The sequence below is a fragment of the Hyperolius riggenbachi genome, chromosome 1 (assembly GCF_040937935.1).
Source record: "Hyperolius riggenbachi isolate aHypRig1 chromosome 1, aHypRig1.pri, whole genome shotgun sequence".
NCBI lineage: Eukaryota > Metazoa > Chordata > Amphibia > Anura > Hyperoliidae > Hyperolius > Hyperolius riggenbachi.
Genome location: NC_090646.1, coordinates 441,081,923 through 441,107,308, shown reverse-complemented (window position 1 = coordinate 441,107,308; position 25,386 = coordinate 441,081,923). Strand labels below are relative to the sequence as shown.

The 25,386-nt window shown below is 42.4% G+C and overlaps 1 protein-coding gene and 1 long non-coding RNA gene across 4 annotated transcripts in view; one reads left to right on the top strand and one right to left on the bottom strand.

Annotated features, from left to right (window-relative positions):
* SPTLC1 (serine palmitoyltransferase long chain base subunit 1) overlaps positions 1-5,889 on the top strand; it is a 118,102-nt gene extending 112,213 nt beyond the window's left edge. Inside the window, exons 15-16 of one of the 2 annotated variants that reach the window (XR_011020981.1) lie at positions 212-1,004; positions 5,745-5,889. Coding sequence is in view for 1 of the 2 variants with exons in the window: in XM_068238000.1 (XP_068094101.1) it covers positions 212-305 (94 nt within the window). In the remaining variant the exon portion in view is untranslated. Of the gene's footprint in view, positions 1-211; positions 4,656-5,744 lie in introns of those variants that run through there. The other variant, XM_068238000.1, reaches the window with a different exon arrangement.
* On the bottom strand, positions 288-25,101 carry LOC137519184 (uncharacterized). 2 transcript variants are annotated; one of them, XR_011020982.1, is made up of 4 exons: positions 25,020-25,101; positions 8,041-8,189; positions 6,845-6,940; positions 288-580 (listed from the first exon to the last, which is right to left on the bottom strand). It is a non-coding gene; the product is annotated as an uncharacterized lncRNA (long non-coding RNA). The 2 variants fall into 2 exon arrangements; XR_011020983.1 differs by lacking the exon at positions 25,020-25,101 and adding an exon at positions 21,344-21,430.
* Positions 25,102-25,386: the final 285 nt, after the last annotated feature.

The following is a 25,386-nucleotide window of genomic DNA, read 5'->3' as shown; positions in this document are numbered from 1 at the left end:
AGTGCTGACTTTGAAGAAAGTAGGACCATTAAATTAATTTTGTATTGTTTATAGAATTTGTCCTCTTTATATCTTATCGCATGTTTTGTTTTGTAAATAGAGTTTAGGAACCGCACTAATGGCAAGCATCATGATAAAGAATTAATTATTCATGCACTTATTCCTCTGATCATCCATGAGTCACAGTTTGTCTTTTGTGTGTGTTTTGCAGCATCAGAGTGATAGTGACTGTAGAGCAAACAGAAGAAGAATTGAATACAGCTGCCACCGTGATCAAACAAGCTGCATCTTTAATATTGAATTAAATTACTGTTTGGAGAGGATAGGCGTCTTTATACATTGAGCTTGTCCCAGTGATGGTAATCTTGTACAGTATGAGGAAGCCAGACAGAAGAACTTGCATATCCAATGATGAAATGTTAGAACAGCGTACATTCCAGGGCCGAAATGGGAGAGAATGGGCAGCTGAACTGCCAAAACCATATAGCAGACAACCAAATAATGGTACATGCACTTATGTTGTCATGTGCCTTTTTTTCTATTCGCTGTTACGCTGTGAATTTTTTATACTTTTTAAAACCTGTTGATATATAAATAATAGGCAAGTTATTCCTTGTAAAATACTTCCAATGCATGATAACCTCAGCTTTGTTTTTTTTAATTTTTTTTTTTTTTTTTTTTTAAAGCTGACAAAAAATTACATCTGTAACAATATATAAAGTTTATTATATTATCGGATGCCATCTCAATGGTTTTTTGTCTTCCTGTGATGTGCATATCTGTTTGTACACAGTTTTCTAAACCTATCTGGAGATCGTTATATGCACTGTTATTTTCTTTCCTTGCTGTAATTAAAACCCAGACTAATTTCAATCATGTTTAAATAATGTATAAAAAGATATACATTTACAGATTTTTATAGACTGAAGCATTTCCTATATCTTTTTTTTTATATCTTTACATTTTGTAGAACACTGTGCTTTTATGCCTCTGGGACATAACAGGTAGGCTGTGTGTGCTATGTACTTGCTGAGCCCTTCGCATATCCAACACTACATCTAATATATCCACTGAGACTAGGCTTACTATTAGGCCAGGACCTTCTTATTAATTAGTGTTTTTATAGCCTGGAGTATTGCCAATCTGAATATGTGAAGTACATGTATGTCCAATAAATACAGGGTAGGTAATGATCTAAAAAAAAAATGTAAATTACCCTGATTTCTGTACCCAGTCAGTGTCAGGAGTACTCAGAATACATGCAGTAACCCTGCAAAAAGTGTAGTGGGGGGAGTAAAGGTTAACATACATGGGTAGTAAATATCTGTGGGTCTTCTGAAGGAGTTTGTTTACTTTGTGCAGTGAGCAGTTTTGCTGCTGTTTAAAAAGGTTTACACTAAACATTGCATTGATGTCAAGACCAGGTAATGGCTGGCTAAAGTACAGAAAAGGACAAAATCGCACAAGACTTGCAGTAGGGCATAGGGAATCCCCCCCCCCCCCCCCCCCTACATTCTGATGTGTAACACACATTGAGTGGTTTGTTTGATTCAGTGAGTGCCTTCATGTTAGTGAACGCAGAACCTGTGCAGTTCATAATGTATGCAGTGATAACTCTACAACAAGGTGCCTGGAAAGGATTCTCACCTGGCTTGATAATGTATGTATATGAGGAAGAAGGTCATTTTTTGAAGGCACATCACATTGTCTTATCGTTCAACCTGTTTAGGGTGAAACAAGTGGCCAGGTTGACTCTCCCTGGCCAGGCGCTGGTCTGTGTTTTTTCCCCTGAGATAACCCAGCTTTGGGAACATCTAGCCATCACACAGCTTCCTCCATAAACATCCATATTCAGCAGCCGAAGGGCCCAGACACACTATAAGCGCTTTTCTGAGCGTGTTCGAGTCATCGGCTGCTTTCTAAGCGCTTTTACAAAAACGCTTCTATTCATTTGCAGTAAAATCGTGTAAAAAATCAACGTGATCGCGTAAAATCGTGAACGCAAAATGTGTGCGATTGCGGTGATTTTTACCACAATTTTTAATGCAGGTGAATAGGAATGATATTTTTTTTTTTTTTTTTTTTTGCGCTCAAAGCGCTGATGACCCGAAAAACACTAATTCTGGGCATACATGGTTTGTTTATGCGCCGGCATCGAGCCAGCGGCTATATGCCGGCATGTCACCGCTCGTGCGTGCGGATCGATTCCCGCTCGTCTCCGCGGGCGCTTCTTATCAGTGCTTCGGTTTTTCTATTGTCCGCCCGCGGGGATCGAGCGCGGTATCGATCCGCCGCGGTGAGTGGACAGGTTGGATCTTATCAATCGAGCCATCAGCGGCTCGATTGATGAGAACTATCTATCCATATATGCCCAGCATTAGAAAAGCGCTTATAGTGTGTATGAGCCCTTTTGAATGTTTATGGTAAGGTGTTTATCAATCACTTTGTGCCTACATGCCTAATTACTATCTAACCTCTGTGGGTATCTTTAGTGGGACTTTGAAGCAGCATCCTTTCAGATACCAAGATTAAGCTTTATCAATTCAGGACTCGTTTCCACTATTGCGGTGCTGAATCGCCTGGATTCCACCGCTGATGAAATCGCATGCGGATGCGATTCCCCATGCGTTTTTGCCGCGAATTCGCATATGTGAGGGTATATGCGATTTTAACCATGTCCCTGCCTGTGTGAATTTACATTGGTACCTATGCGAATTCGCGGCAAAAAACGCATGCGATTTCCCTATTAAATACATTGCATGTGATTCGCATGCGATTCGCATGCATTCCACTCGCAGGCGAATTCTGCGGCTCTTTTGTGCGTTTTTTCACCACTGATAAAAACGCACCTCAACAACGCTACAGTGGAAACAGGCCCATCCACTTGCATTACATGTGCGAATCCGCATGCGTTGGACGCATGCGGATTCACGATAGTGGAAACGAGCCCTCAAGCTCACCTTGAGTACTGAACTGTTTGGGAGAGTATAACATGAGTAAGCTATTATGGAACTGCTTGAGAATTCCATCTGCCACTGAAAGTGATGTTCTTTATGGAAAAAATAATAATAATAATTCAGAATACGTGTACAAAGGTTGGCATGTATCCCTTTCATCCGTGCAGAGTTTAAAGGGGAACTGAAGAGAGAGCTATATGGAGGCTGTCATGTTTATTTCCTTTTAATCAATACCAGTTGCCGGGCAGCCCTGCTGGTCTATTTTCTCTGCAGTAGTATCTGAATAACACCAGAAGCAAGCATGCAGCTAATCTTGTCAGATCTGACTTTAAAGTCTGAACCACTGAAACACCTGATCTACTGAATGCTTGTTCAGGGGCTATGGTTAATAGTATTAGAGGCAGAGGATCAGCAGGGCTGCCAGGCAACTGGTATTGCTTAGAAGGAAATAAACATGACAGCCTCCATATACCTCTCTCTTCAGTTCCCCTTTAAACACTTTTTTTCACATAGATATTTTTTAATAACAGTCAGTAATTTTCATGATTATTCTCTTAAAGATGTTCATACCATTGGATAACGAAATACCTTATTTCCCAAATATCTTATGTTATGGTAAGAAAGCTGATGGTTGCATCCCCACATAGATTTCAATACAGTTGTCAAACTATTGATTTACAAAAGACTAAACAAGAAAATAAATCTAAAACTGTTTTAAATGTAATCTGTTATAAATACATTTTCTAAAACTCCTGTTTGCTAAAAGAATCTCAATGAAATGATTGTTTATAAGCTGTTAGCTCAATTTTCATAGATAATATTTTATTGAATTAAACGTATCATCGAGCATCTGCAATTAAAATATGTGTGGTCAGCAATAGTTTACATGTGTTACTTTTTGAGAGTTTTCTCAGTCAGTTCTTTAGACCTGAAAATGCATGATAAGAGATACACGAAAGCTGACCTGTAATGTCCATTTGTAAAACGAAAATTAAAAATAGCCATTTAGGGGTTCTTCATAAAAATGGAACTGGCCAGCATTATTACAGTTCTGTTTATGCATCTGTACACATTGCGAAGTGCTGTTTCAATTTGAGAGCGGTTGCTTAAAGTAGCCATACATGATTCAACCAACGTACAAAAAGAGTTTAGTTTTCAAATTATTTGATAAAATGTAAAAATTGATCAAATTTCTCTGATCACAAAAAACAAAATCCAAAAATGGAATACTGTATGGCTACATTAAAGGTGGCCATACATCTAGTGATTTGCCATTTGATTCGATCATTTTATAGAATCAAGAGAGAATCGAGTGTGTTCCAGTGTGGTCAATCAATGAAATTGGCTGATATGTCGAATCGACCAGCTTAGTCTGTCGATCGCATAGGAATCAAATTGCCAGTGTTACAGCACCGATGGAAACAACGTGCAAGGATGACCCCTGGAGTCACAGGGAGTCTTCTGTAAATATCCAAGATCTGCAGCGTTAGACGGTGCGAATCGCATAGGAATTGGCTACTGTTCATGTCATTCAATTGACTCTGAATCTATTTTTGCATTCAAAGCATGGCCACACATTGTCAATTAGTGAAGGTGAATCGCATAGGATATCGCCTGTAGTGTGTGGGCCACTAGTCGGTCGACTTTCGATCAACCATACTGAAGTCAATACCTTAAAGGGACTCCGAGCTCAAAAAAAAAAGGAAAGTTGTACTCACCATGGGCTTTCTCCAGCCCAGTGCTGGTCGGGAGGTCCCACGCCGGCGTCCTGGCTCCTCTCCTTCTACCCGCTCCGGAATGGCTGGCAGGCCGCAGCCCGGGCGACACTCTCCCGAGTGTCGGGCTGCTTCTTCCGCATATGACGCGGATTACGTCACACGCCGGCCGCCTCGCGTCATCATGGCGGCCGGCGTGAAAGTACTGCCGGCCGGCCGCCATGATGACGCGAGGCCGCCATGATGACGCGAGGCGGCCGGCGTGTGACGTAATCCGCGTCATATGCGGAAGAAGCAGCCCGACACTCGGGAGAGTGTCGCCCGGGCTGCGGCCTGCCAGCCATTCCGGAGCGGGTAGAAGGAGAGGAGCCAGGACGCCGGCGTGGGACCTCCCGACCAGCACTGGGCTGGAGAAAGCCCATGGTGAGTACAACTTTCCTTTTTTTTTTGAGCTCGGAGTCCCTTTAATAAAGTCGATTGCTTTGTCGATTGAATCAGAATGCCTAGATGTATGGTTACCTTAAGAAGAACTAACTTTCAAAACCACTAGTGCTGAAGCCATGAACTGAAGTATCTGGATGTATGCTGAATATGGTAACAATATATGTGCTGTAATATCAAACTGTATTTTCTAGCTTTCTTTTTTATATAGGAAAATAATATTCTGCACTGACCTGTAACTTGTTTTTTTACATGTTTTGCATAATCCTTGTTTATAACCAAATATGATAAATGAAGCATAGAACCTTACACTTTAAATTATTTAACTATAATGCACCAATTATAAATTATTGCTTTTTGTGGTATAACAGACCACCAAAATAAGCTTTTGCAATGACTATCTAATTGATAATGTTTTATTCTGTACCTATATTAAGATTTTTTTTTAATCATGTGCCTTTTTGTTGCTGCTAAAATGAGCTATAATAGAGACAAAACTTTGTTTAAATAAAACCCTTACACAACTGTTATGTGTGCCTTTAATTGCTTTTATGAGATTTCTTAGTGGAAATATTTAATCAAAGATTGCATTGATTTGAACAACCTGCTGATCATTGTGTTTGTTTTTCAGAGAATGGAAACTGACCACTTGTAATTGCAAATGGCACTGGACAGTCCATATTTTAGCTATAGATAGTACAAATGGTGATGCCCATTGGTTAAACTGGGATTCCATGTTTGATACTCTGTATGATCAAGTATATGGTTAAAGAAAATTGGCTGGCTTATGTTTTTTTTCTTAATTGCCCTATTAATGACTCTTTCATAGCGTCATGCTTGGCAAATGTTGCCATTTTTAAGTGTTGAGATTTACTTGCTAATCATTTTTAACTTTATTTTCCTGGTTTATAGAGACACTGAAGCGAAAAAAATTATGATATAATCAATTGGTTGTGTAGTACGGATAATTACTAGAACATTAGTAGCAAAGAAAATATTCTCATATTTTTATTTTCAGTTATATAGTGGTTTTTTAAAACCTTGCATCATTCTCTAATATTTGCAATTTACACACTACTCGGCATTCTAAATGATTTTACAGAACAGGCCAGTGAACTTTTGAACTGTCCTCTGGAGAGAAAAATAAAATACTGTGACAGTTGAGATAACAAGCTTCAGAAGACAGAGCTCTCTGCGACTCTGAAAGTCGTGGAGCTCAATGGTTCTTTTGCATAGATGACAACTGGAGTTTGACTCTTCCTGTACTGTAAACAATATTAGACAGACTTATGTCTCTGTTCCTAATGTGTTATTTCTTAGCTGTACTACACATACACATTTAATCTTTTATTTTTTTATTTTTGCTTCAGTGTCTCTTTAATACAAAAGCTACACCATTTCAGAAGATACAGACAGAACTTCTTTTGACAGCAGGCTATAAGACCTTTACATTTTACGAATTATTTATAAATTTAATTTCTACTAATTTTGGAAAAAATTACATTACATTTTTTTTTAAACTTTAACACATTTAATATCCATACACATCTATAAGTATATTTTCCCATTTGTGTTTAATTTTGGAGTAACCAATACCTATGCATTTTTTATTTTGGTTTTATTTCTTCTCAAAATATGCATGTGTATACATCACTTTCAAAGTAAATGTTTTTTTATGTACATAATGTTCATAGACAGGCCTAGAAAATCCAAAATGTAAAAAAAAAATACCCTCATGTGGATCTTGGGTTTTCTTCAGAAATCATCCAAGACAAATTCTATGAGACTGGCTTCTCTCCAGATGCAGGGATCATCAGTATCTGCTCTCTAAAATTCACAAACACTTAGGGTTAGCTCACACTGAGCGCTCGGAGCGCCACTAGCCTGCAATCGCGTTCGGATCGCTATTTTAAATTAAATCTTGTGATTCTTGTGCGCTTTATGCTTGGGATTCACATTCAATAGAACGGAAATCACAGCGCAATCTCCCCCAAAACGCTGCATGCAGCACGTTTGCAATTGATCGAAATCACAACCGCTGCAGTGTGAATGTATCCATAGGGATACATTGTAGCGGCGCTTTGCTGATCACCGGCAAAGGGCTCAAGAATCTCCCCAATGTGAACCAGCCCTTTAGCTTCAGTAATGTTTCGTATATCTAGATAAGACGGTATGGGCCTGATGCAGAGAAGTGCTGTAATATGCCGTGCACAGACAGCACACAGCAATATTACTTTTAATTTCGGCACTGTGAACTGCAAGTTAGGTTATTACCGCAACCGTTACTACGATAACCCTCAAGTTTTCTCCCAGGAGATAATTCTCATCTTATATTAAAAAAAAAAAGTTAATTTAAAGTACTAAAAAAGTAAGTAAAAACTGATATTAAACTTATTTTGAGTAATTTTCTGCATGGTGGGAGCTTTAAAGAGATACTTAAGCCTGCACTAAAAAAAAAAGCAGTTTTACTCTTCTGGGGTTTCTACCAGCTCCCTGCAGCCGCCCCGTGCCCTCGCAGATTCTCCTGTCCCCCACCACCAGCTAGTTTCGTTATGAGCCAAAATTCACTGTGCCTCCGCAGGCCTGGCCACACGTCTCCAACTTCGTGTTCCCGTCTGCAATAGTGTCCTGAGCTGGAAGCTATTGTGGACGGGAACGCGAAGAAGACTACGCGTGGGCAGGCCTCTCGGCGAAACTACACTAGGGGGTGGGGGAACAGAGGATCTATAATTTACTACGAAGGCACAGGACGGCTGCAGGGGTCTGGTAGAAGCCCCAGGTGAGTGAAACTGCTTTTTAATTGCTGGCTTAAATATCCCTTTAAGGGTGTTTTTATTGGTAAGGTTTGCAAGCCTCTCCTTGGAGAAAACGCTATCTCTTCCAGAAACTGCCTGTTAATTACTTGTATAGAGAACTGTTCTGCTTACCCTGTTTGCCACCACAGAATCCCAGTAAAACTACACCACATCAACATCTCAGCACTTTGCTAGACATGAGGCTGATTTTGGAGACTCAAGCCAATGTCCCCATTTACTGGAAGTTTGCTTGAGGATCTGCTCTGCTCTTGAGAGAACTTCTGTCAAAAAAAGAAAATTATTCCTTTTAAAAGAAGTAATCGGTAAAGAGAAAAAACTATTTTATACATTCAAAAGGGAAGAGGCTTCTAGTTTATCATTAATAGATGACTGATACTAAATAGAATGTTTCTTCTCCTCCCAGCAGACTTCTAATTTCAGAGTCACCAAGGGATCCATTCTTACCCCAACCCCATTGGAGCTTCTTCAGAATCAGAATCAGAATAGTTTTATTTCGCCAAGCATGACTGGGTCATGCCCGGAATTGGGTTTGGCACAATACATAGCTCTGAAAGGTACATAGGCAAAATAGAGCATCACAAATACAGTGCAATACAAAGGGACAGACAGTAAAAAACATCGTACTCAGGAATATTGCACTCAAGAACGAGGAAATGTATGTACACAAATATACATTCAGCAGACGTAAGCATTATTCCAGGACACTGCTGGATTCTAACCAGGGTGCAGGGACAAAGTCCAATCAGTTAGGGGTGATGGCAGGTTGCTTCGAAAAGCGTATTTATTACAGACCACTACTGTGCAGGTGGTAAGGCACAGATAGAGGGTGGGAGAATGTTACGGGAGTTCAGGAGGCTGACAGCTGCAGGGAAGAAGGAGTTCTTGTGTCTGGTGGTCTTAGTGGGGATGGCCCGAAGTCTCCTGCCCAATGGTAGTGGGGAGAAGAACCCGTGGCCTGGGTGCGAGGGGTCACTTGCGATCTTAAGCGCCCTGGCACCCAGTCTTGAGTTATACAGGAGGTCAAGTGGAGGCAGAGGTCTCCCAATGATCCTCTCCGCCGACTTGATGATCCTCTGTAGTTTGTGTCTGTCACTGGCAGTGGCTCCCGCATACCAGACCAAGATGGAGGAGCAGAGGATCGAGGATCAGCTTATGATTGATCAGAGTTATTACTGTAATACTTCTGGTTATTAAAAAAAAAAAAACTTGCGTAATTTAGTCTTGCTTTAAAGAGTCTGTAAAGAGCAGATCGATTGGGTTTTGCTATTTCCGTCTTAACCCGAAGAAAGAGATCGGTTAGTGCGCCTGCGCGGGACCATGGTAGGTAAATATTTACCTCGCCGTGATTTGGTGGGTCCCGGCAAAGCAATGGAGGAGCTGGGGAAGTCTCGCTGGGATCCAGAGGCTTCCCCCTCCCGAGGCAAGTATCCCCCAGAGTGGTTATTATTTTATTACAGATCCACTTTAAATATGAAGAAATGAATCCACTTATATTTTACGAGAGGTTTTATGATTGACCTTCTCTCTTGGAAATCTTATTACAGAATACCATTTATGGTAACTAAAGACCTAACGGGATATCTCATGGTGCTTTTCATCCTAACTTTACAAAAATGTATGGAATTTGTGGTTTGAGCCAGTGAATCATTTTCCACTTCACCTACTTCCTGTTTGGGATCGTGTCAGCCCCAAATACCTTTACTAAAGTGTTCAAGGAAAAGTTATTTCCCTTTTTAAGTGGTCTGAAACTCAGCAATTTTTCTTTGTTCTAAAGGATTCCTTACAGCCTTAAACCTTCTAGTACAAAGAAAATGGAGTCCATTTTGACTGCAGGCTTGAGCTTCTGTGACTGGGGGAGCTCATCTAAATCCTTTAGCTTTCCAGAAACATTGGTCTAGGAAAGAGGCTGACTTTTCAAACATTGGCCCTGATTCACAAAGCGGTGATAACTCAGTTATCACGCCTAAAAGACTTTAGGCGTGATAAGCCGTGCAAAGCTGAGTTATCACCGATTTGTGCTGCTCTTCGCGCGAAGCTCCCGCGCGCAAAGTTTTGCGCGCGTAGCGCACCGCGCTGCGCGCGCAAAGTCCCATAGGGCTCAATGGACGCTGCACGCGAAGCATGGTACACTGCGCGTGCAGCGCGGTGCGCTACGCGCGCAAAACTTTGCGCGCGGGAGATTGCGCGAGTTTCTTCTTATCACGCCTAAACTGAGTTTAGGCGTGATAAAGGGCTTTTCACAGGCGTGCAAACACTTTGCACCGCTTTGTGAATCAAGCCCATTGTGTGATACTGATCGCCCTTAGTGTAGCCTAGGTGGGGCTGGTTTCTCTTGCCAAAAATGATCTTTGGGTTCTCTCAAGGGAAACCAAACCCTAACTCTTGGACACAGTACACATTCACATGGGCACCAGCTACTGATGACATCCATTTAACAGTAGCAAAAAGTGAAGACCTAAAACGACATTGCAGCTTTGCAATATGTAAAGTTACAACACCCATCCAGATGGCTTGAGATGCTTCATTACAGCCTGCGGGGATAAGGCTCAAATGCCAAGGAGTAGGGGTGCACATTAAATCCCTCTTGGGATGTGTGCTCCATTCGCTCTCCCCTCTGCCTATATCAATATGTGAGCATAGCTTTTCACTCCACCCGCATTGGTGCTTCTAGCGTCGATGTCATGGCAACAGGACAGGTGTCCATGAAGCCTCTGTCGACCTGAAGGTCACCCCATTAGAGCAACCACCGCTCACGGACAGGCAGCACACACCATGAGGCGGGTGATTAATCAGAATGCATGAATATTTTAAGTAAGAAGGGTTGCTGGAATGCATCTCCTTAAAGTGTTCCACTAATCTGGGTATACCACCACCTCCTTTTTGAATAAATCTTGTGTTCAACTAATCTCTCCCTCATGGGGAAATAGTTTTCCCTATATAGAAAAACAGTGACACAGGAGAGCATAGATCACAAACTCGGTCCTACAGGTGATAAAATACCTAATAAGACCCAGTTTTATTTTATTTTTTTCATCTGTCCTCAAGATGTGCACATGTGGGACAATATTCACATGGGCTACATCTTTATACTTTGTGACTACTCAACGATTACTTCAGTTGTGGTTTAGTGAAACTTTCAATCACCAGCAAGCGAGAAATTAGTCAAAATAATTTTGATGTAACTTTTCTACCTACTCTTTGGTACTGTTTCAATTGCAATGTGCTGAAAAGTTAAAAATTATCTCCTGGAAAGTTAATTGCATTTAGGCCTTTATGTTTTGTGGACAATGGGCCCGATCCAATTCATTTTTTTCCTAAGTTTTCTCCTAGAAGATAATTTTTCATCTTCTGTTTAAAATAACGTTTGCACTCTGCAATTGAAAAAGTAGTCTCAAAATTATTCTGAGTATTTTCTTGCTTATTGGTGGCTTAAAATGCATTTTATTTATAATGTGAAAATATCACCTGGGAGAAAATGCAGTAGAAAAAGTGAATTGGTCCAGGCCCAATATACTGTATCTACATTCTCTGAGACTTCATTCAAGCCTTGGAGATGTAGATATACATCCTCAGCAAAAAAATGAACACAGGGCAGACCTTATTATCCTTGGGATTGGAAGTGAACTCATTGGGAAAGCTTTCACTAAAACATGGGGCACTATAATGGAGGAATGTACAGTAGATAAAGAAAAAGATTCACCCCTGTTCACAGTTTTTGTTACTTTGCAAACAAAAACTAACAAAAAAATAAAGCTTTTTCAGTTGTTTTTGTTCAGTGCAACTTCAATCAAGTGATCATTCATTTTGTGTGCTTTTGTGTTTTAAACTTAATGCACAAAGCAACAAAATGGAAATAATTTGGGGTAATTATTTTCTATGTGCGCCGTGAAAAAGATACCATAATAGAGGGGAATGCTATGGCAATAAAACATGGGGCTATTGCAACAAACTGCATTCCCTCCTAAACTCTTCTTCCCTATTTTTACCATTAAAATGAGATGCAAAAAGTGTATTTTTTTCCTTTTTTTTCCCCCTTTAAAATGCATAAATATGCAGGCACAGAAGTGCAGTATGTAAAATCTCTTGATGTCATTAAGTAGTGATAAAGTTATGGCTCAATAGGAACATAGCTAAAGTTTCAGATTTGCTTTAGTCCATTAAGTAAAAACAACCTCTAGGTATGAAGTGGTTAAATCACCCATATCTCAAAAAATTATAACATTTAAAATTAATGTTTACAAATACAGATGAGATGTACACTATAAATTGCTTTTTTCCTATGCTATTGTCAATTACAGTAGGTAGTAAAAATCTGTCAAATGTTATATTTTCCTATTTGTGAACCTCTAAAAATTTGATGCACAATTAATAAGATAACTGAAAACAAATCAGAGGCTCTCCCGTTTCATCTATTGGCCACCATGCTGGCCAATTTAACTTGATGCCGACCGTGTCACGCCAATGGACCTGGCCGCCGCGGCAGCCCCAGGGCCGCCTAATGTGGATCGGTGTAAAGTCCTGCGGCGGGGATTGGCAGGAGGATGCGTGCGTATCTCCGCTTGGATGACGGAGCTCAGCTCTGCCATCAGCCTCCCAGTGGCGATCGCCACTAGGAGACTGTTAGCTGGCAAAACCGCCGTCTATTTACTGCTAATGCCGTTAAACCCTATCATCCTAGTGCTCTTTTATGGGGTATAGATCGTAGTAAATCTACGGCTTTTGAGATTATTTTTTTTCCTCTATACGATCTATAATGTTCGCTTATGGTCATCACTTTCTAAACGCATGACATCGTTTGCGCAACCTTCTAGCTCTATTCCTGTTTTGGGTAATCCAGTTTTCCTTCCAGGTCTCAATTTCCCAGTTGTCTTCAATTTGGCATACTCAAACATTATGATTTATAAGGAATCTGCTTGACCCATTCATGAGAAAATTGTACTCTTTTGATGCTCTTAAGGATCCAATTAAAGGGGCACTATGGTGAAAATTTTTAAAATATGTGCAAACATAGACAAATAAGTACGTTTTTTTTCAAGAGTAAAATGAGCCATAAATTACTTTTCTCCTATGTTGCTTTCACTTACAGTAGGTAGTAGAAATCCAACAGAACCAATAGGTTTTGGACTAGTCCATCTCTTCATGGGGGATTCGTCAGCAATGCTTTTATTCTTTATAAAGACATTCCCTAAAAAGGATTTAAACAATGATGCTGGCCAGCTTCCCTGCTCGCTACACAGTTTTTTGGCAGTTGGATAGAGCAGTTGCCATTCACGAAGTGCTTTTCAAAATAAACAAAAACCTGAGAATCCCATATGATGAGATCGGCTAGTCCAAAACCTGTCGGTTCAGTCCAATTTCTACTTCCTACTGTAAGTGACCGCAACATAGGAGAAAAGTAATTTATGGCTCATTTTAATCTGGAAAAAAAAAACGTACATCTTATGTTTGTTTGCACATATTTTAATTTTTACAATTTTTCGTCATAGTGCCCCTTTAATCTTCAGGATGCTTATTACTTACAATTTCTTCAAATATGCCATTTTATTAGTTCTTTATCTCTCACATTGGCAGTCCCCCGTAAATCTGACTTTGAGGCTATCTGTGATGGAGGTCCCACCTAGAAAGACAGAGGTGCCTGGCTCTTCTACTGACCACATATGCTATTGCTCCGTTGTTATTGCCTGATGAAGCGGGATCAAACCTGCGAAATGCGTTGCATATTTGCAGTTCATAAATAAAATATATTGACTGTCTTTACTACAGTCGTGTGTCTACTTGGAGGAGGTAAGTCCACCACTTCCTCCTCTATTTACCAAGAGTTTGGTTTTTAAGCTCATTTAGCTTCCTTTTATCCTTTTGGCGCCTCTGTTCCCCTGCATCCCACCTAGAAAGGGACTTATTTCTACTGTATGCTTTACAAATGGCTTAATGAGCCAGCTCGCCATGGCCCCGAGTATCGGTATATATATATATATATATATATATATATATATATATATATATATATATATATATATACATATACATATACATTACTGGGACCAGGCTTTTCAGACAACAACTCCACTTGGATCTTGGTCTACAATCTGGCAAAATGCAGCTAAAACGTCTATTTGTGTCCAGACCAAGGAGAACATATACAAAATATTGATGCTGTAGTATAAAACGCTGGTACACCTTCATAAGTGGATTCCTTCTATACCCCTGACATGCTGGAGAAACTGTGGTGACCTGGGCACATTGCACCATTTGTTCTGGCATTGCCCTACTATACAATCTTACTGGGACAAGGTCATTTCTTATATAAGGTGGCATGCAGACATTGTTGTCCCCAAAAACCCATGGATCTGCTTGTTGACCATGCCAATTCCAAAATTTAAGAGCTCTTCTCAGAGACTGATGAACCACTACCTGACTGACAACTGCACACTGTCTAATTTCCAAGCATTGGAAGACTCTAACCCTCCTACAGTTCAAGAATTGCATAGCAGACTAATGGTGTGTACACACTTAAAAGATTAATGAAAGCTCTTAGACCAATTTTACCACCTTCCAGGTAGTATGAGAGCCATACTCTACACAGTCTATTCTATTGAGCTGAACTCCCCATCAGATAAAAATCTTTGCAAGATGCTGCACACAAAGATGCTGTACACAGGGGCGTAGCAATAGGCCCTGCAGCGCCTGCGCCCGCGGGGGGGGGCCCGGCCCCCCCCTGGGGCCCGCTCTGGGCTGTTTTTTGGGGGCTGGAGGGGTGGCAGCATGAGGGGAAAGCCTTGCCCACAGTCGGCGGGGAGAGGGGAAGTTCCCCCCTCTCCCTCACCTCGGGGCTCTCCCCTCTGCGCCCCCCTCCAGCTAGTGAATGTGTGTGGGCAGCGGGCAGCAGCGGCGGCGGGATACATACCTTCTTCCTTGCGTTCCATCGCCGCCTTCTCGCTCTAGCGGCTGACGTCACTTCCGGAAGCGGAAGTGACGTCAGCCGCTAGAGCGAGAAGGCGGCGATGGAACGCAAGGAAGAAGGTATGTATCCCGCCGCCGCTGACGTCACTGCAGGGGGATTTTCAGGTGTCTGCTGCCCACATTACGATTTTCAGGTGTCTGCTGCCCATATTACGATTTTCTGGTCACTGCTACCCACATTGTGATTTTCAGGTGTCTGCTGCCCACATTACGATTTTCTGGTCACTGCTACCCACATTGTGATTTTCAGGTGTCTGCTGCCCACATTATGATTTTCAGGTGTCTGCTGCCCACATTACGATTTTCTGGTGTCTGCTGCCCATATTACGATTTTCAGGTGTCTGCTGCCCACATTACGATTTTCAGGTGTCTGCTGCCCACATTACGATTTTCAGGTGTCTGCTGCCCACTTTATGATTTTCTGGTGTCTGCTGCCCACATTAGGATTTTCTGGTGACAGCTGCCTACATTGCGATTTTCAGGTGTCTGCTGCCCACATTGCGATTTTCTGGTGTCTGCTGCCCACATTACGATTTTCAGGTGTCTGCTGCCCACATTATGATTTTCTGGTGTCTGCTGCCCACATTGCGATTTTCTGGTGTCTGCTGCCCACATTACGATTTTCTGGTGTCTGCTGCCCACATTGCGATTTTCAGGTGTCTGCTGCCCACATTGCGATTTTCTGGTCACTGCTGCCCACATTGCGATTTTCAGGTGTCTGCTGCCCACATTGTGATTTTCAGGTGTCTGCTGCCCACATTACGATTTTCTGGTCACTGCTGCCCACATTGCGATTTTCAGGTGTCTGCTGCCCACATTACGATTTTCTGGTCACTGCTGCCCACATTGCGATTTTCAGGTGTCTGCTGCCCACATTACGATTTTCAGGTGTCTGCTGCCCACATTACAATTTTCTGGTGTCTGCTGCCCACATTACGATTTTCTGGTGTCTGCTGCCCACATTGCGATTTTCAGGTGTCTGCTGCCCACATTACGATTTTCTGGTCACTGCTGCCCACATTGCGATTTTCAGGTGTCTGCTGCCCACATTACGATTTTCAGGTGTCTGCTGCCCACATTACGATTTTCAGGTGTCTGCTGCCCACATTGTGATTTTCAGGTGTCTGCTGCCCACATTACGATTTTCAGGTGTCTGCTGCCCACATTGCGATTTTCTGGTGTCTGCTGCCCACATTGCGATTTTCTGGTGTCTGCTGCCCACATTGCGATTTTCTGGTGTCTGCTGCCCACAGTACGATTTTCTGGTCACTGCTGCCCACATTGCGATTTTCTGGTGACTTCTGCCCACATTACGATTTTCTGGTCACTGCTGCCCACATTGCGATTTTCTGGTGTCTGCTGCCCACATTGCGATTTTCAGGTGTCTGCTGCCCACATTACGATTTTCTGGTCACTGCTGCCCACATTGCGATTTTCAGGTGTCTGCTGCCCACATTACGATTTTCAGGTGTCTGCTGCCCACATTACGATTTTCAGGTGTCTGCTGCCCACATTGTGATTTTCAGGTGTCTGCTGCCCACATTACGATTTTCAGGTGTCTGCTGCCCACATTGCGATTTTCTGGTGTCTGCTGCCCACATTGCGATTTTCTGGTGTCTGCTGCCCACAGTACGATTTTCTGGTCACTGCTGCCCACATTGCGATTTTCTGGTGACTTCTGCCCACATTACAATTTTCTGGTCACTGCTGCCCACATTGCGATTTTCTGGTGTCTGCTGCCCACATTACGATTTTCAGGTGTCTGCTGCCCACATTACGATTTTCAGGTGTCTGCTGCCCACATTGCGATTTTTCAGGTGTCTGCTGCCCACATTACGATTTTCAGGTGCCTGCTGCCCACATTACGATTTTCAGGTGTCTGCTGCCCACATTACGATTTTCAGGTGTCTGCTGCCCACATTACGATTTTCAGGTGTCTGCTGCCCACATTACGATTTTCTGGTGTATGCTGCCCACATTAGGATTTTCTGGTGACTGCTGCCCACATTGCGAATTTCTGGTGACTGTTGCCCACATTGCGATTTTCTGGTGACTGCTGCCCACATTGCGATTTTCTGGTGACTGCTGCCCACATAAGGATTTTCTGGTGACTGCTGCCCACATTAGGATTTTCTGGTGTGTGCTGCCCACATTATGATATTCTGGTGACTGCTGCCCACATTAGGATTTTCTGGTGACTGCTGCCCACATTACGATATTCTGGTGACTGCTGCCCACATTAGGATTTTCTGGTGACTGATGCCCACATTGCGATTTTTCTGGTGACTGCTGCCCACATGGCGATTTTCTGGTGACTGCTGCCCACATTGCGATTTTCTGGTGAACTCTGCCCACATTACGATTTTCTGTCCCACATTACGATATTCTGGTGAACGCTGCCCACATTACATTTGTCTGGTGAATGCTGTCCACGTTACAATTTTCTGGTGACTGCTGCTCACGTTACGATTTTCTGGTCACTGGTGCCCACATTACGATTTTCTGGTGAACTCTGCCCACATTATGATTTTCTGGTGAACTCTGCCCACATTATGATTTTCTGGTGAACGCTGCCCACATTACGATTGTCTGGTGAATGCTGTCCACGTTACAATTTTCTGGTGACTGGTGCCCACATTACGATTTTCTGGTGAACTCTGCCCACATTATGATTTTCTAAAGGCCCACATTACGATTTTCTGGTGAACTCTGCCCACATTACGATTTTCTGGCCCACATTACGATTGTCTGGTAAAATGCTGCCCACTTTACAATTAATTTACAGTGAAACGCTGCCCCATTACGATTATTTGGCACCTATGGGGGGGGGGCCCATCCAAATATTCGCAGGGGGGCCCAGTGATTTCTAGTTACGCCCCTGCTGTACACATTCAAAAGATCAGTATCTGCAAAAGATCTGTTCCTGCAAAAGATCAGTTTCTGCAAAACGCATTCATAGGCTATGATATCTGCAGATCCTCATACACACCTTGTTTAACGAACAGTCATCTGCAGATCAGATCCACCAGAATGGATCTTCAGATCTACAGATGATTGTCAGATCTGCAGATCTGTCTGTTAAACAAGGTGTGTATGAGATCTGCAGATATCATAGACTATGAATGAATTTTCCAGGAACAGATCTTTTGCAGATATTGATCTTTTGCATGTGTACAGCAATTAGAATAGACCGTGTAGAATATGGCTCTCATACTACATGGAAGGTGGTAAAATTGGTCTAAGATCTTTCATTAATCTTTCAAGTGTGTACACACCATAAGATAGGTCTATAAGCTGGAACATATAATTGCTAGATTACAAGATGGAATGCATGTCTTTGATAAAGATCACTTTCTAGCTTACCCCTTTTTCTTCTTTTCCTTTTTTGCTTTATATCTCTTTCCCTCTTTTTCTCTTTCTTTTCTATACTTTCTCTCTACCTACTACTTTATAAGAATATTGTTGAAGATGAGGGTTTATAATAGTTCCACTTTTCCTAAAATTACCTGGACTATGTCCTGCACATGTGAAATCCAGTGGGCCTTATATTTGTAGATACAGTGTCAGTATGTTGGTAGGCCTTGGCCCCCTGGATGGTTTGCTATTGATCTTTCTCCGGGATAATTGTAATTCTGTGTTTATGTTGTAACTAATTGTTTTACATTTGATATATTGTTGATACTGGTGATATGGAACTTTTCTTGTCTTTATCTCAATAAAAAAAACTTAAAGTGGATCCGAGATGAACTTTTAGGGCTGGTGCACACCGGGCGGCTTTTTGGGCGTTTTCAGATCCGCTTGCGGCTGCGGATCTGCTTGGTCAATGTATCTCAATGGGGTGGTGCACACCAGAGCGGCAGGCGTTTTGCAGAAACGAAAAATGCCTGCGTGAGGCATTTTTTGGATTTCGGATGCGTTTCTGCCTCAATGCTAAGTATAGGAAAAACGCAAACCGCTCTGAAAAACGGCACTTCAGAGCGGTTTTGCCGGCGGTTTTGTTACAGAAGCTGTTCAGTAACAGCTTTACTGTAACAATATATGAAATCTACTATACTGAAAACCGCAGCAGCAATCCGCAAAACGCTAGCAAAACGCCATAGAAAAATAAAAAAAAGCGTTTAAAAATCTGCTAGCATTTTGCGGATCTGCTAGCGGTTTTTGGTGTGCACCAGCCCTTACTCATTGCATAATTGTGTTCCTTTCCTATAGTTTATAGGGCATTCCTCAAGCCAAATACTTTTTTGTTTTTGTTTTAATACTCTAATTCCCTATAAACTAAATAAGCCCCACCTACAGTTTTCAGAGAGCCTTGGCAGTAGCAAGGGCTCATGGGAGCTCAGTCTGGGCAGGAGAAGGGGGAGGTATTACTAGCCAGAGATTTCAGAGGCAGAGGGGAGGAGGAGGGGGTATTAGGTTTTTTTTCAGTCTGAGTGCTGATGGTGCAGATAAGCCTGCCTCTGTGTAATGTTTACAAACAACATGGCTGCTGTCATTGTATCACAGGAAAAAATCATATTCTATTAAAGCAGTATGCAGACAGATTTGCTGTTTAAACCATCTAAACTGCACATAAGATATATAGACTAGTTACTTGTTCTAGTTAGTTTTTCATCTTGGATCCACTTTAAATGCAAAAAAAAAAATTGAGACTGCCTTGGGTGTGCAAAAGATGTGGCACTGAAATAGACTGCTTTGAAGTGTGGGGAGTATATGAATGATTTTTTTGGAAAGATCATTGGAGACTTTTGGAAATGCATACCATACACTATCATCAAGTATAATCCAGGTAAAAATATTTGTATCATGAATATACAATGTACAGCATCAATGGCAGCCAAGCAACATTCACCTTTTTCTGACTAGATTAGTTGCTGCACAGCGTGCAGTATATCTACACCCCGCAGGACTTCATCTGAAGTCCCAGGGACGTAGATATTCATCTGCTGCTGTGAGCACTCCCATCGCCGCCCATTAGTGGGGAGATCAGTAAATGGGAACACAGTTCCCATTCATTGATCTAAGTTCCTGTGCTACAATGTCCGCAGGCATTTCATTGACAAACATAGTAACGCATACACGCTTTACTTCCTGTTAGTGTACTAACAGTACGCACAGGAAGAAAAATGTGAGGACATCTTGTGGCCAAATAGTAAAATTACACCTACATACATTTCTTCTTTTTTTTTTTTTTTTTTTCAAAACACATACACACATACTGTACATATACCATTAAAATTAACCCCTTACCTCCCCCACTCTCCCAAAGCTACACATATAAAACATTTGCCTATGAAAGAAAATAGTTACCCTAGAGACTGAACTTTTTAATATGTATGTCGTGAGGTTATATTACTCTTATTTTTGTGAATATGGGCTTGTAATTAGTGATGGATACAAAACGGAAAAAAATACACCTTTATTTCCAAATAAAATATTGTTGCCGTACATTGTACTAGGTAAATATTTTAAACGTAATAACCAGGACAAATGGGCAAATAAAATGTGTGGGTTTTATCCACAGTAGAACATTTTATTTTAAAACTATAATGGCGAAAACAAAGAATGAATTTTTTCCATTTTTTTTCTTATTATTCCCATTAAAATGCATTTAGAATAAAATAATTCTTAGCAAAATGTACCACCCAAAGAAAACCTAATTGGTGGTGAAAAAAACAATATATAGATCATATCGTTGTTTTAATTAGTGATTAAGTTATTGGTGAACTAAAGGGAGGAGTGCTGAAAGCTGAAAATTGCTCTGGTCCTTAACCACTTGATGACCCAGCCTTTACCCCCCCCCCCCCCCCCCATAAGGACCAGCGCTGTTTTCGCTGATCTGTGCTGGGTGGGCTCTACAGCCCCCAGCACAGATCAAACACCAGGCAGAGCGACCAGATCGCCCCCCTTTTTTCCCCACTGGGGGGATGATGTGCTGGGGGGGTCTGATCGCTCCTGCCTGCGTGTGGCTGGTGGGGGGCACCTCAAAGCCCCCTCCACCGCAGGATTCCCCCTCTCCCTCTCCTCCCTTCCCCGGAGATCGGAGCCTGCACAGGAACGGATTTGTCCTGTGCAGCCTCTAACAGGCTCCTGCCTGTCATGTGACAGCGATCCCCGGCCGCTGATTGGCCGGGGATCGCTGATCTGGTACAACGCTGCTACTGTTAGCAGCGTTGTACAAATTTAAACAAAGCCGATTATTTCTGCTTGTGTTTACATTTAGCCTGCGAGCCGTGATTGGCGGCCCGCAGGCTATTCATGGAGCCCCCCGCCGTGAATTGACAGGAAGCAGCCGCTCGCGCGAGCGGCTGCTTCCTGATTAATTAGCCTGCAGCCGGTGACGCAGATCTGCGTCGCTGGTCCTGCAGCTGCCACTTTGCCGACGCGCGTTATGAGTGCGCGGTCAGCAAGTGGTTAAAAGTGTACCAGAGCTGCATAAATTAAGTAAAATTTATACTTATCGGCTGCTTCTTCCAGCAGCATAAACACGTGCGAGTCCCTCGGTGTCCTCCCGTGGTCTCCTGTTCAGCTGCAATCAGCCCCGGTAACTGTTTATGCTGCTGGAGGGAACAGCGGGTAAGTATTGATTTTTCTTTTTTATTCAGCTCAAGTTTACTTTAAGGGGAAAAAACCCTTAGGCTGGTTTCACACTGTATATTGGCGTTAGAGATGCGGTGCGTTGCACCTGCCACACTGCATCACACAGCCAAAAACGGGGAACACTGCGTTTAGTACACGGTATTCCCTGTCTGGCCACCAGCCAAGCAGGAAGTGACGCACACTTGCGGTCAGTTCCTGCTGCAGATACGTGGAAGCCTATTGCAAAAATACAGTTGCGCGCATGCACGCCGTGACGTCACAATGCCAACGTCGTTAAGGGACCCAGCGTCACCATAGACTATCGAGTTCTGCGCCAGTGTGAAAGGGCCCTTAGTGGTAAAGTAGTTAATAAGTCAGACTGGAATCAGGATTCTGAATGTCGTATGTTGCTTTTTGTACTTTTATAAAATTTGTAATATTTGATTGATGTAATTGCAAAAGCTCTTCGGGCATTGTGGAAAAATCTAAATATAATTGTATGCAAGGAAATATCACACCAAGAATTATCCAGTGTTGACAGAAAAAATATGTCATATTTGCTGCATGTTGCCATCCGGTGCAAATCTGTCAGTATTTTACTTCCTTTCCCATCATCCTGCTGAGTGGAATACTAATGTGCAGTTTGTGACACACCCCTAGATACATGGCCCAGAGCCATGGAATGCAGGGTAGAGTCAGTGCAATTGTAGTTTATAGCACTTCAAACTCTTCCAGAAATATCAAAATATGAAATTCTGAATTTACTGTAACTGTACACTTTCTTCTGTCTGTGTAGGCTCTTCAAACAAACAAACACAGAACATTTATATCGCGCTTTTCTCCTGGCGGACTCAAAGCGCCAGAGCAGCAGCCACTAGGACGCGCTCTATAGGCAGTAGCAGTGTTAGGGAGACTTGCCTAAGGTCTCCTACTGAATAGGTGCTGGCTTACTGAACAGGCAGAGCCGAGATTCGAACCCTGGTCTCCCATGTCAGAGGCAGAGCCCTTAACCATTACACCATCCAGCCACCGCACTTCCTATTACAGCTGGTCCTCATAATACATTATTCGATAGTGATTACAATAGTATTTTTATTTTGCTTTAACCTATAGGCGACCGCGTCACGCCGATGGGCGTGGCCGCGGCAGCAGCCCCAGGACCGCCTAACGTCGATTGGCATAAAGTCCTGGGGCTCTGTTTTGCAGGAGATTGCGTGCAGGCTGCACACGCATCTCCTGCTTGGTGAGCTGAGCTCCGCCTTCAGTCTCCGAGCGGCGGTTGCCGCTAGGGAGACTGTTAGACGGCGAATTCACCATCCCACTGGTACAGCGCTGCGATCAGCAGCAGCGCTGTACTGGGGACCCTTCAGAGGCACAGGCGTGATCGGCTGTCATAGGCTGAAGCTGAAGCCTATGACAGCTGATCACAGGGATTGGCTGGCAGAGGGAGGGAGGGGGGAATAGAATAGTTAAAAAAACACATTTTTATTTAAAAAAAGACAAATAAACAAAAACAAACAAACAAACATCTGGGGTGGGGGGGGGGTGATCAGTCCCCACCAACAGGAAGCTCTGTTGGTGGGGAGAAAAGGGGGGGAATCACTAGTGTGCTGTGTCGTGTGGCCCTGCAGCTTGGCCTTAAAGCTGCAGTGGCCAATTTCTCAAAAATGGCATGATCTTTAGGGGGGTTCAATACTGCAGTCCTCAAGAGGTTAAATAATGAGTAGCTTATTTTATTGTGGTATTGGTGAAACAAATGATAGTTTTAAGAGAACTTTGCTGCATGGAATAGGTATTTTATAAAATGATGAGCTTCATCATTTAAACACATTTAATAACATCTGCTAGTGTTTGTCCAATTATTAAAGTGGAATAAAACATAACATTCAATACAAATGTTTTCCTACTTTTTATTACCCCTTCAATTACCATATTTGCTTTTGTGCACAAGTAATATTGTCTGTTTACAAGTTCCCAAATTATAGTTTATCTGTTCTGAAAGCTGCCATTGCATTTTATTCCTAGATGTTAATATAAAATAAATACAGCAGCTAACTAATGATAAATTGCTATGTCTGTGCCTGCTTGTCACTGTGTAGATTACTTTCAGCCTTTGCTAGCTGTATAACTAATTATCTGTTGTTTACATTCCTTTGTTGATACAATGTTATCACTTCGGATCACAAGCTTCCACTGCAGAATGAAGAGCTGTGTTTAACTGTTTGAATGCTGTTCAGCTTAAAAAAATTGCAGGGATACTGTAGGGGGGTCGGGGGAAAATGAGCTGAACTTACCCGGGGCTTCTAATGATCCCCCGCAGGCATCCTGTGTTGGCGCAGCCACTCCCCAATGCTCCGGCCCCGCCTCCAGTTCACTTCTGGAATTTCTGACTTTAAAGTCAGAAAACCACTGCACCTGCGTTGCCATGTCCTCACTCCCGCTGATGTCACCAGGAGTGTACTGTGCAGACACAGACCATACTGGGCCTGCGCTGTGCGCTCTTGATGACATCAGCGGGATCGAGGACACGGCAATGCAGGCACAGTGGTTTTCAGACTTTAAAGTCAGAAATTCCAGAAGTGAACCGGAGGCGGGGCCGGAGCATCGGTGAGTGGTTGTGCCAACACAGGATGTCTGTGGGGGACCATTAGAAGCCCCGGGTAAGTTCAACTCATTTTCCCCTGACCCCCCTACAGTATCCCTTTAAGGCTGTAAATAATCTGAGTTTCAGACCACTTTAATATTGGCATGTGCATTTCAAAAAAGAGTGCTGGATGGAGTGTTTGATAAAGTGATGAATGCACAATTTGTCTATTCAAATGCATTTAGATAACTATTACTGTCTCTGTTTGAATTTGACAGATATTGTGGTTGATCTGGACATGGCTGTTTTCTCATTTCTAGCATTTTTGTCCAGTGTGTGGGAATGATACACACTGTGAAGCTGCCCAGTACTAATTTTTGCTTATCTACTGGCTATGACAAGTTTCACTGTGCTTTTACAAATTTGGATGTCTGGGTGGAAGTCTGGAAGAATAGATGGATAGATGTGGCGGATCTTTATTGCGTGGGCGTTGTTGGGCATCCCACGGGTTCAATGTATGGACATTGCTTGGCCCTAGTGACCTCATATAGGGATAGTCAATGTGATGCTAATTTTACACCAATTTATGCAGCTTGGAATGGACCCATTAAATGCAGCTGCAGTTGCTGCTTTGAGATTTGATTGGCCAATTTCCAAGCTATGTGTATTTGCATGAAACTATCATAAAATGTGCACCAGTTTGAAATTATTTACATTTTATTGATTATCCCTGATATGTAGATGACTATAAACTGTGCCTAGTGTGTGCTATACTATAGGTTGGGGACCCCTGGACTAAGGTAAGGATTAGATTGTGAGCCCCTCTGAAGGACAGTTAAGTGACAAGACAATATACTCGGCACAGCACTGCAGAAGATGTCAGTGCTATATAAGTACTAAATATTATTATTATTAACTCCCCCAGCTGCAATCTTTTCAGCAATCCCAAGCTAAGTACACATGGACCAACCTGCAGCCTGATTATCATCAGGCTTTAGTCTGTTGGATGATAATCAGGCATGTGTGCGCGTGCAAACAACTTGATGAGCAACTGATAACAGGCGGTTTGCCCAATCCAACTGTCGAATCTATGTTAATCTGATATCATGCAGTTGGTGCGTGCGTGCAAGTTACTTGAAAGACTTGTACTTGTTTTGAATGTGTAGTCCGTATGTGCGCAGTATGTTAATTGAGTTAGTTGTTTAGCCATCTTGGTTCGTCAGGCTGTGTGGTTTGTCGTGTGGTTGTGTGCATGTTGGACGTGTGTATGAGCCTTGACTTATAAACTGATAAAGCTTGCAACAATGCAATGCCTTTGTTTAAAGGGTAATCTACTC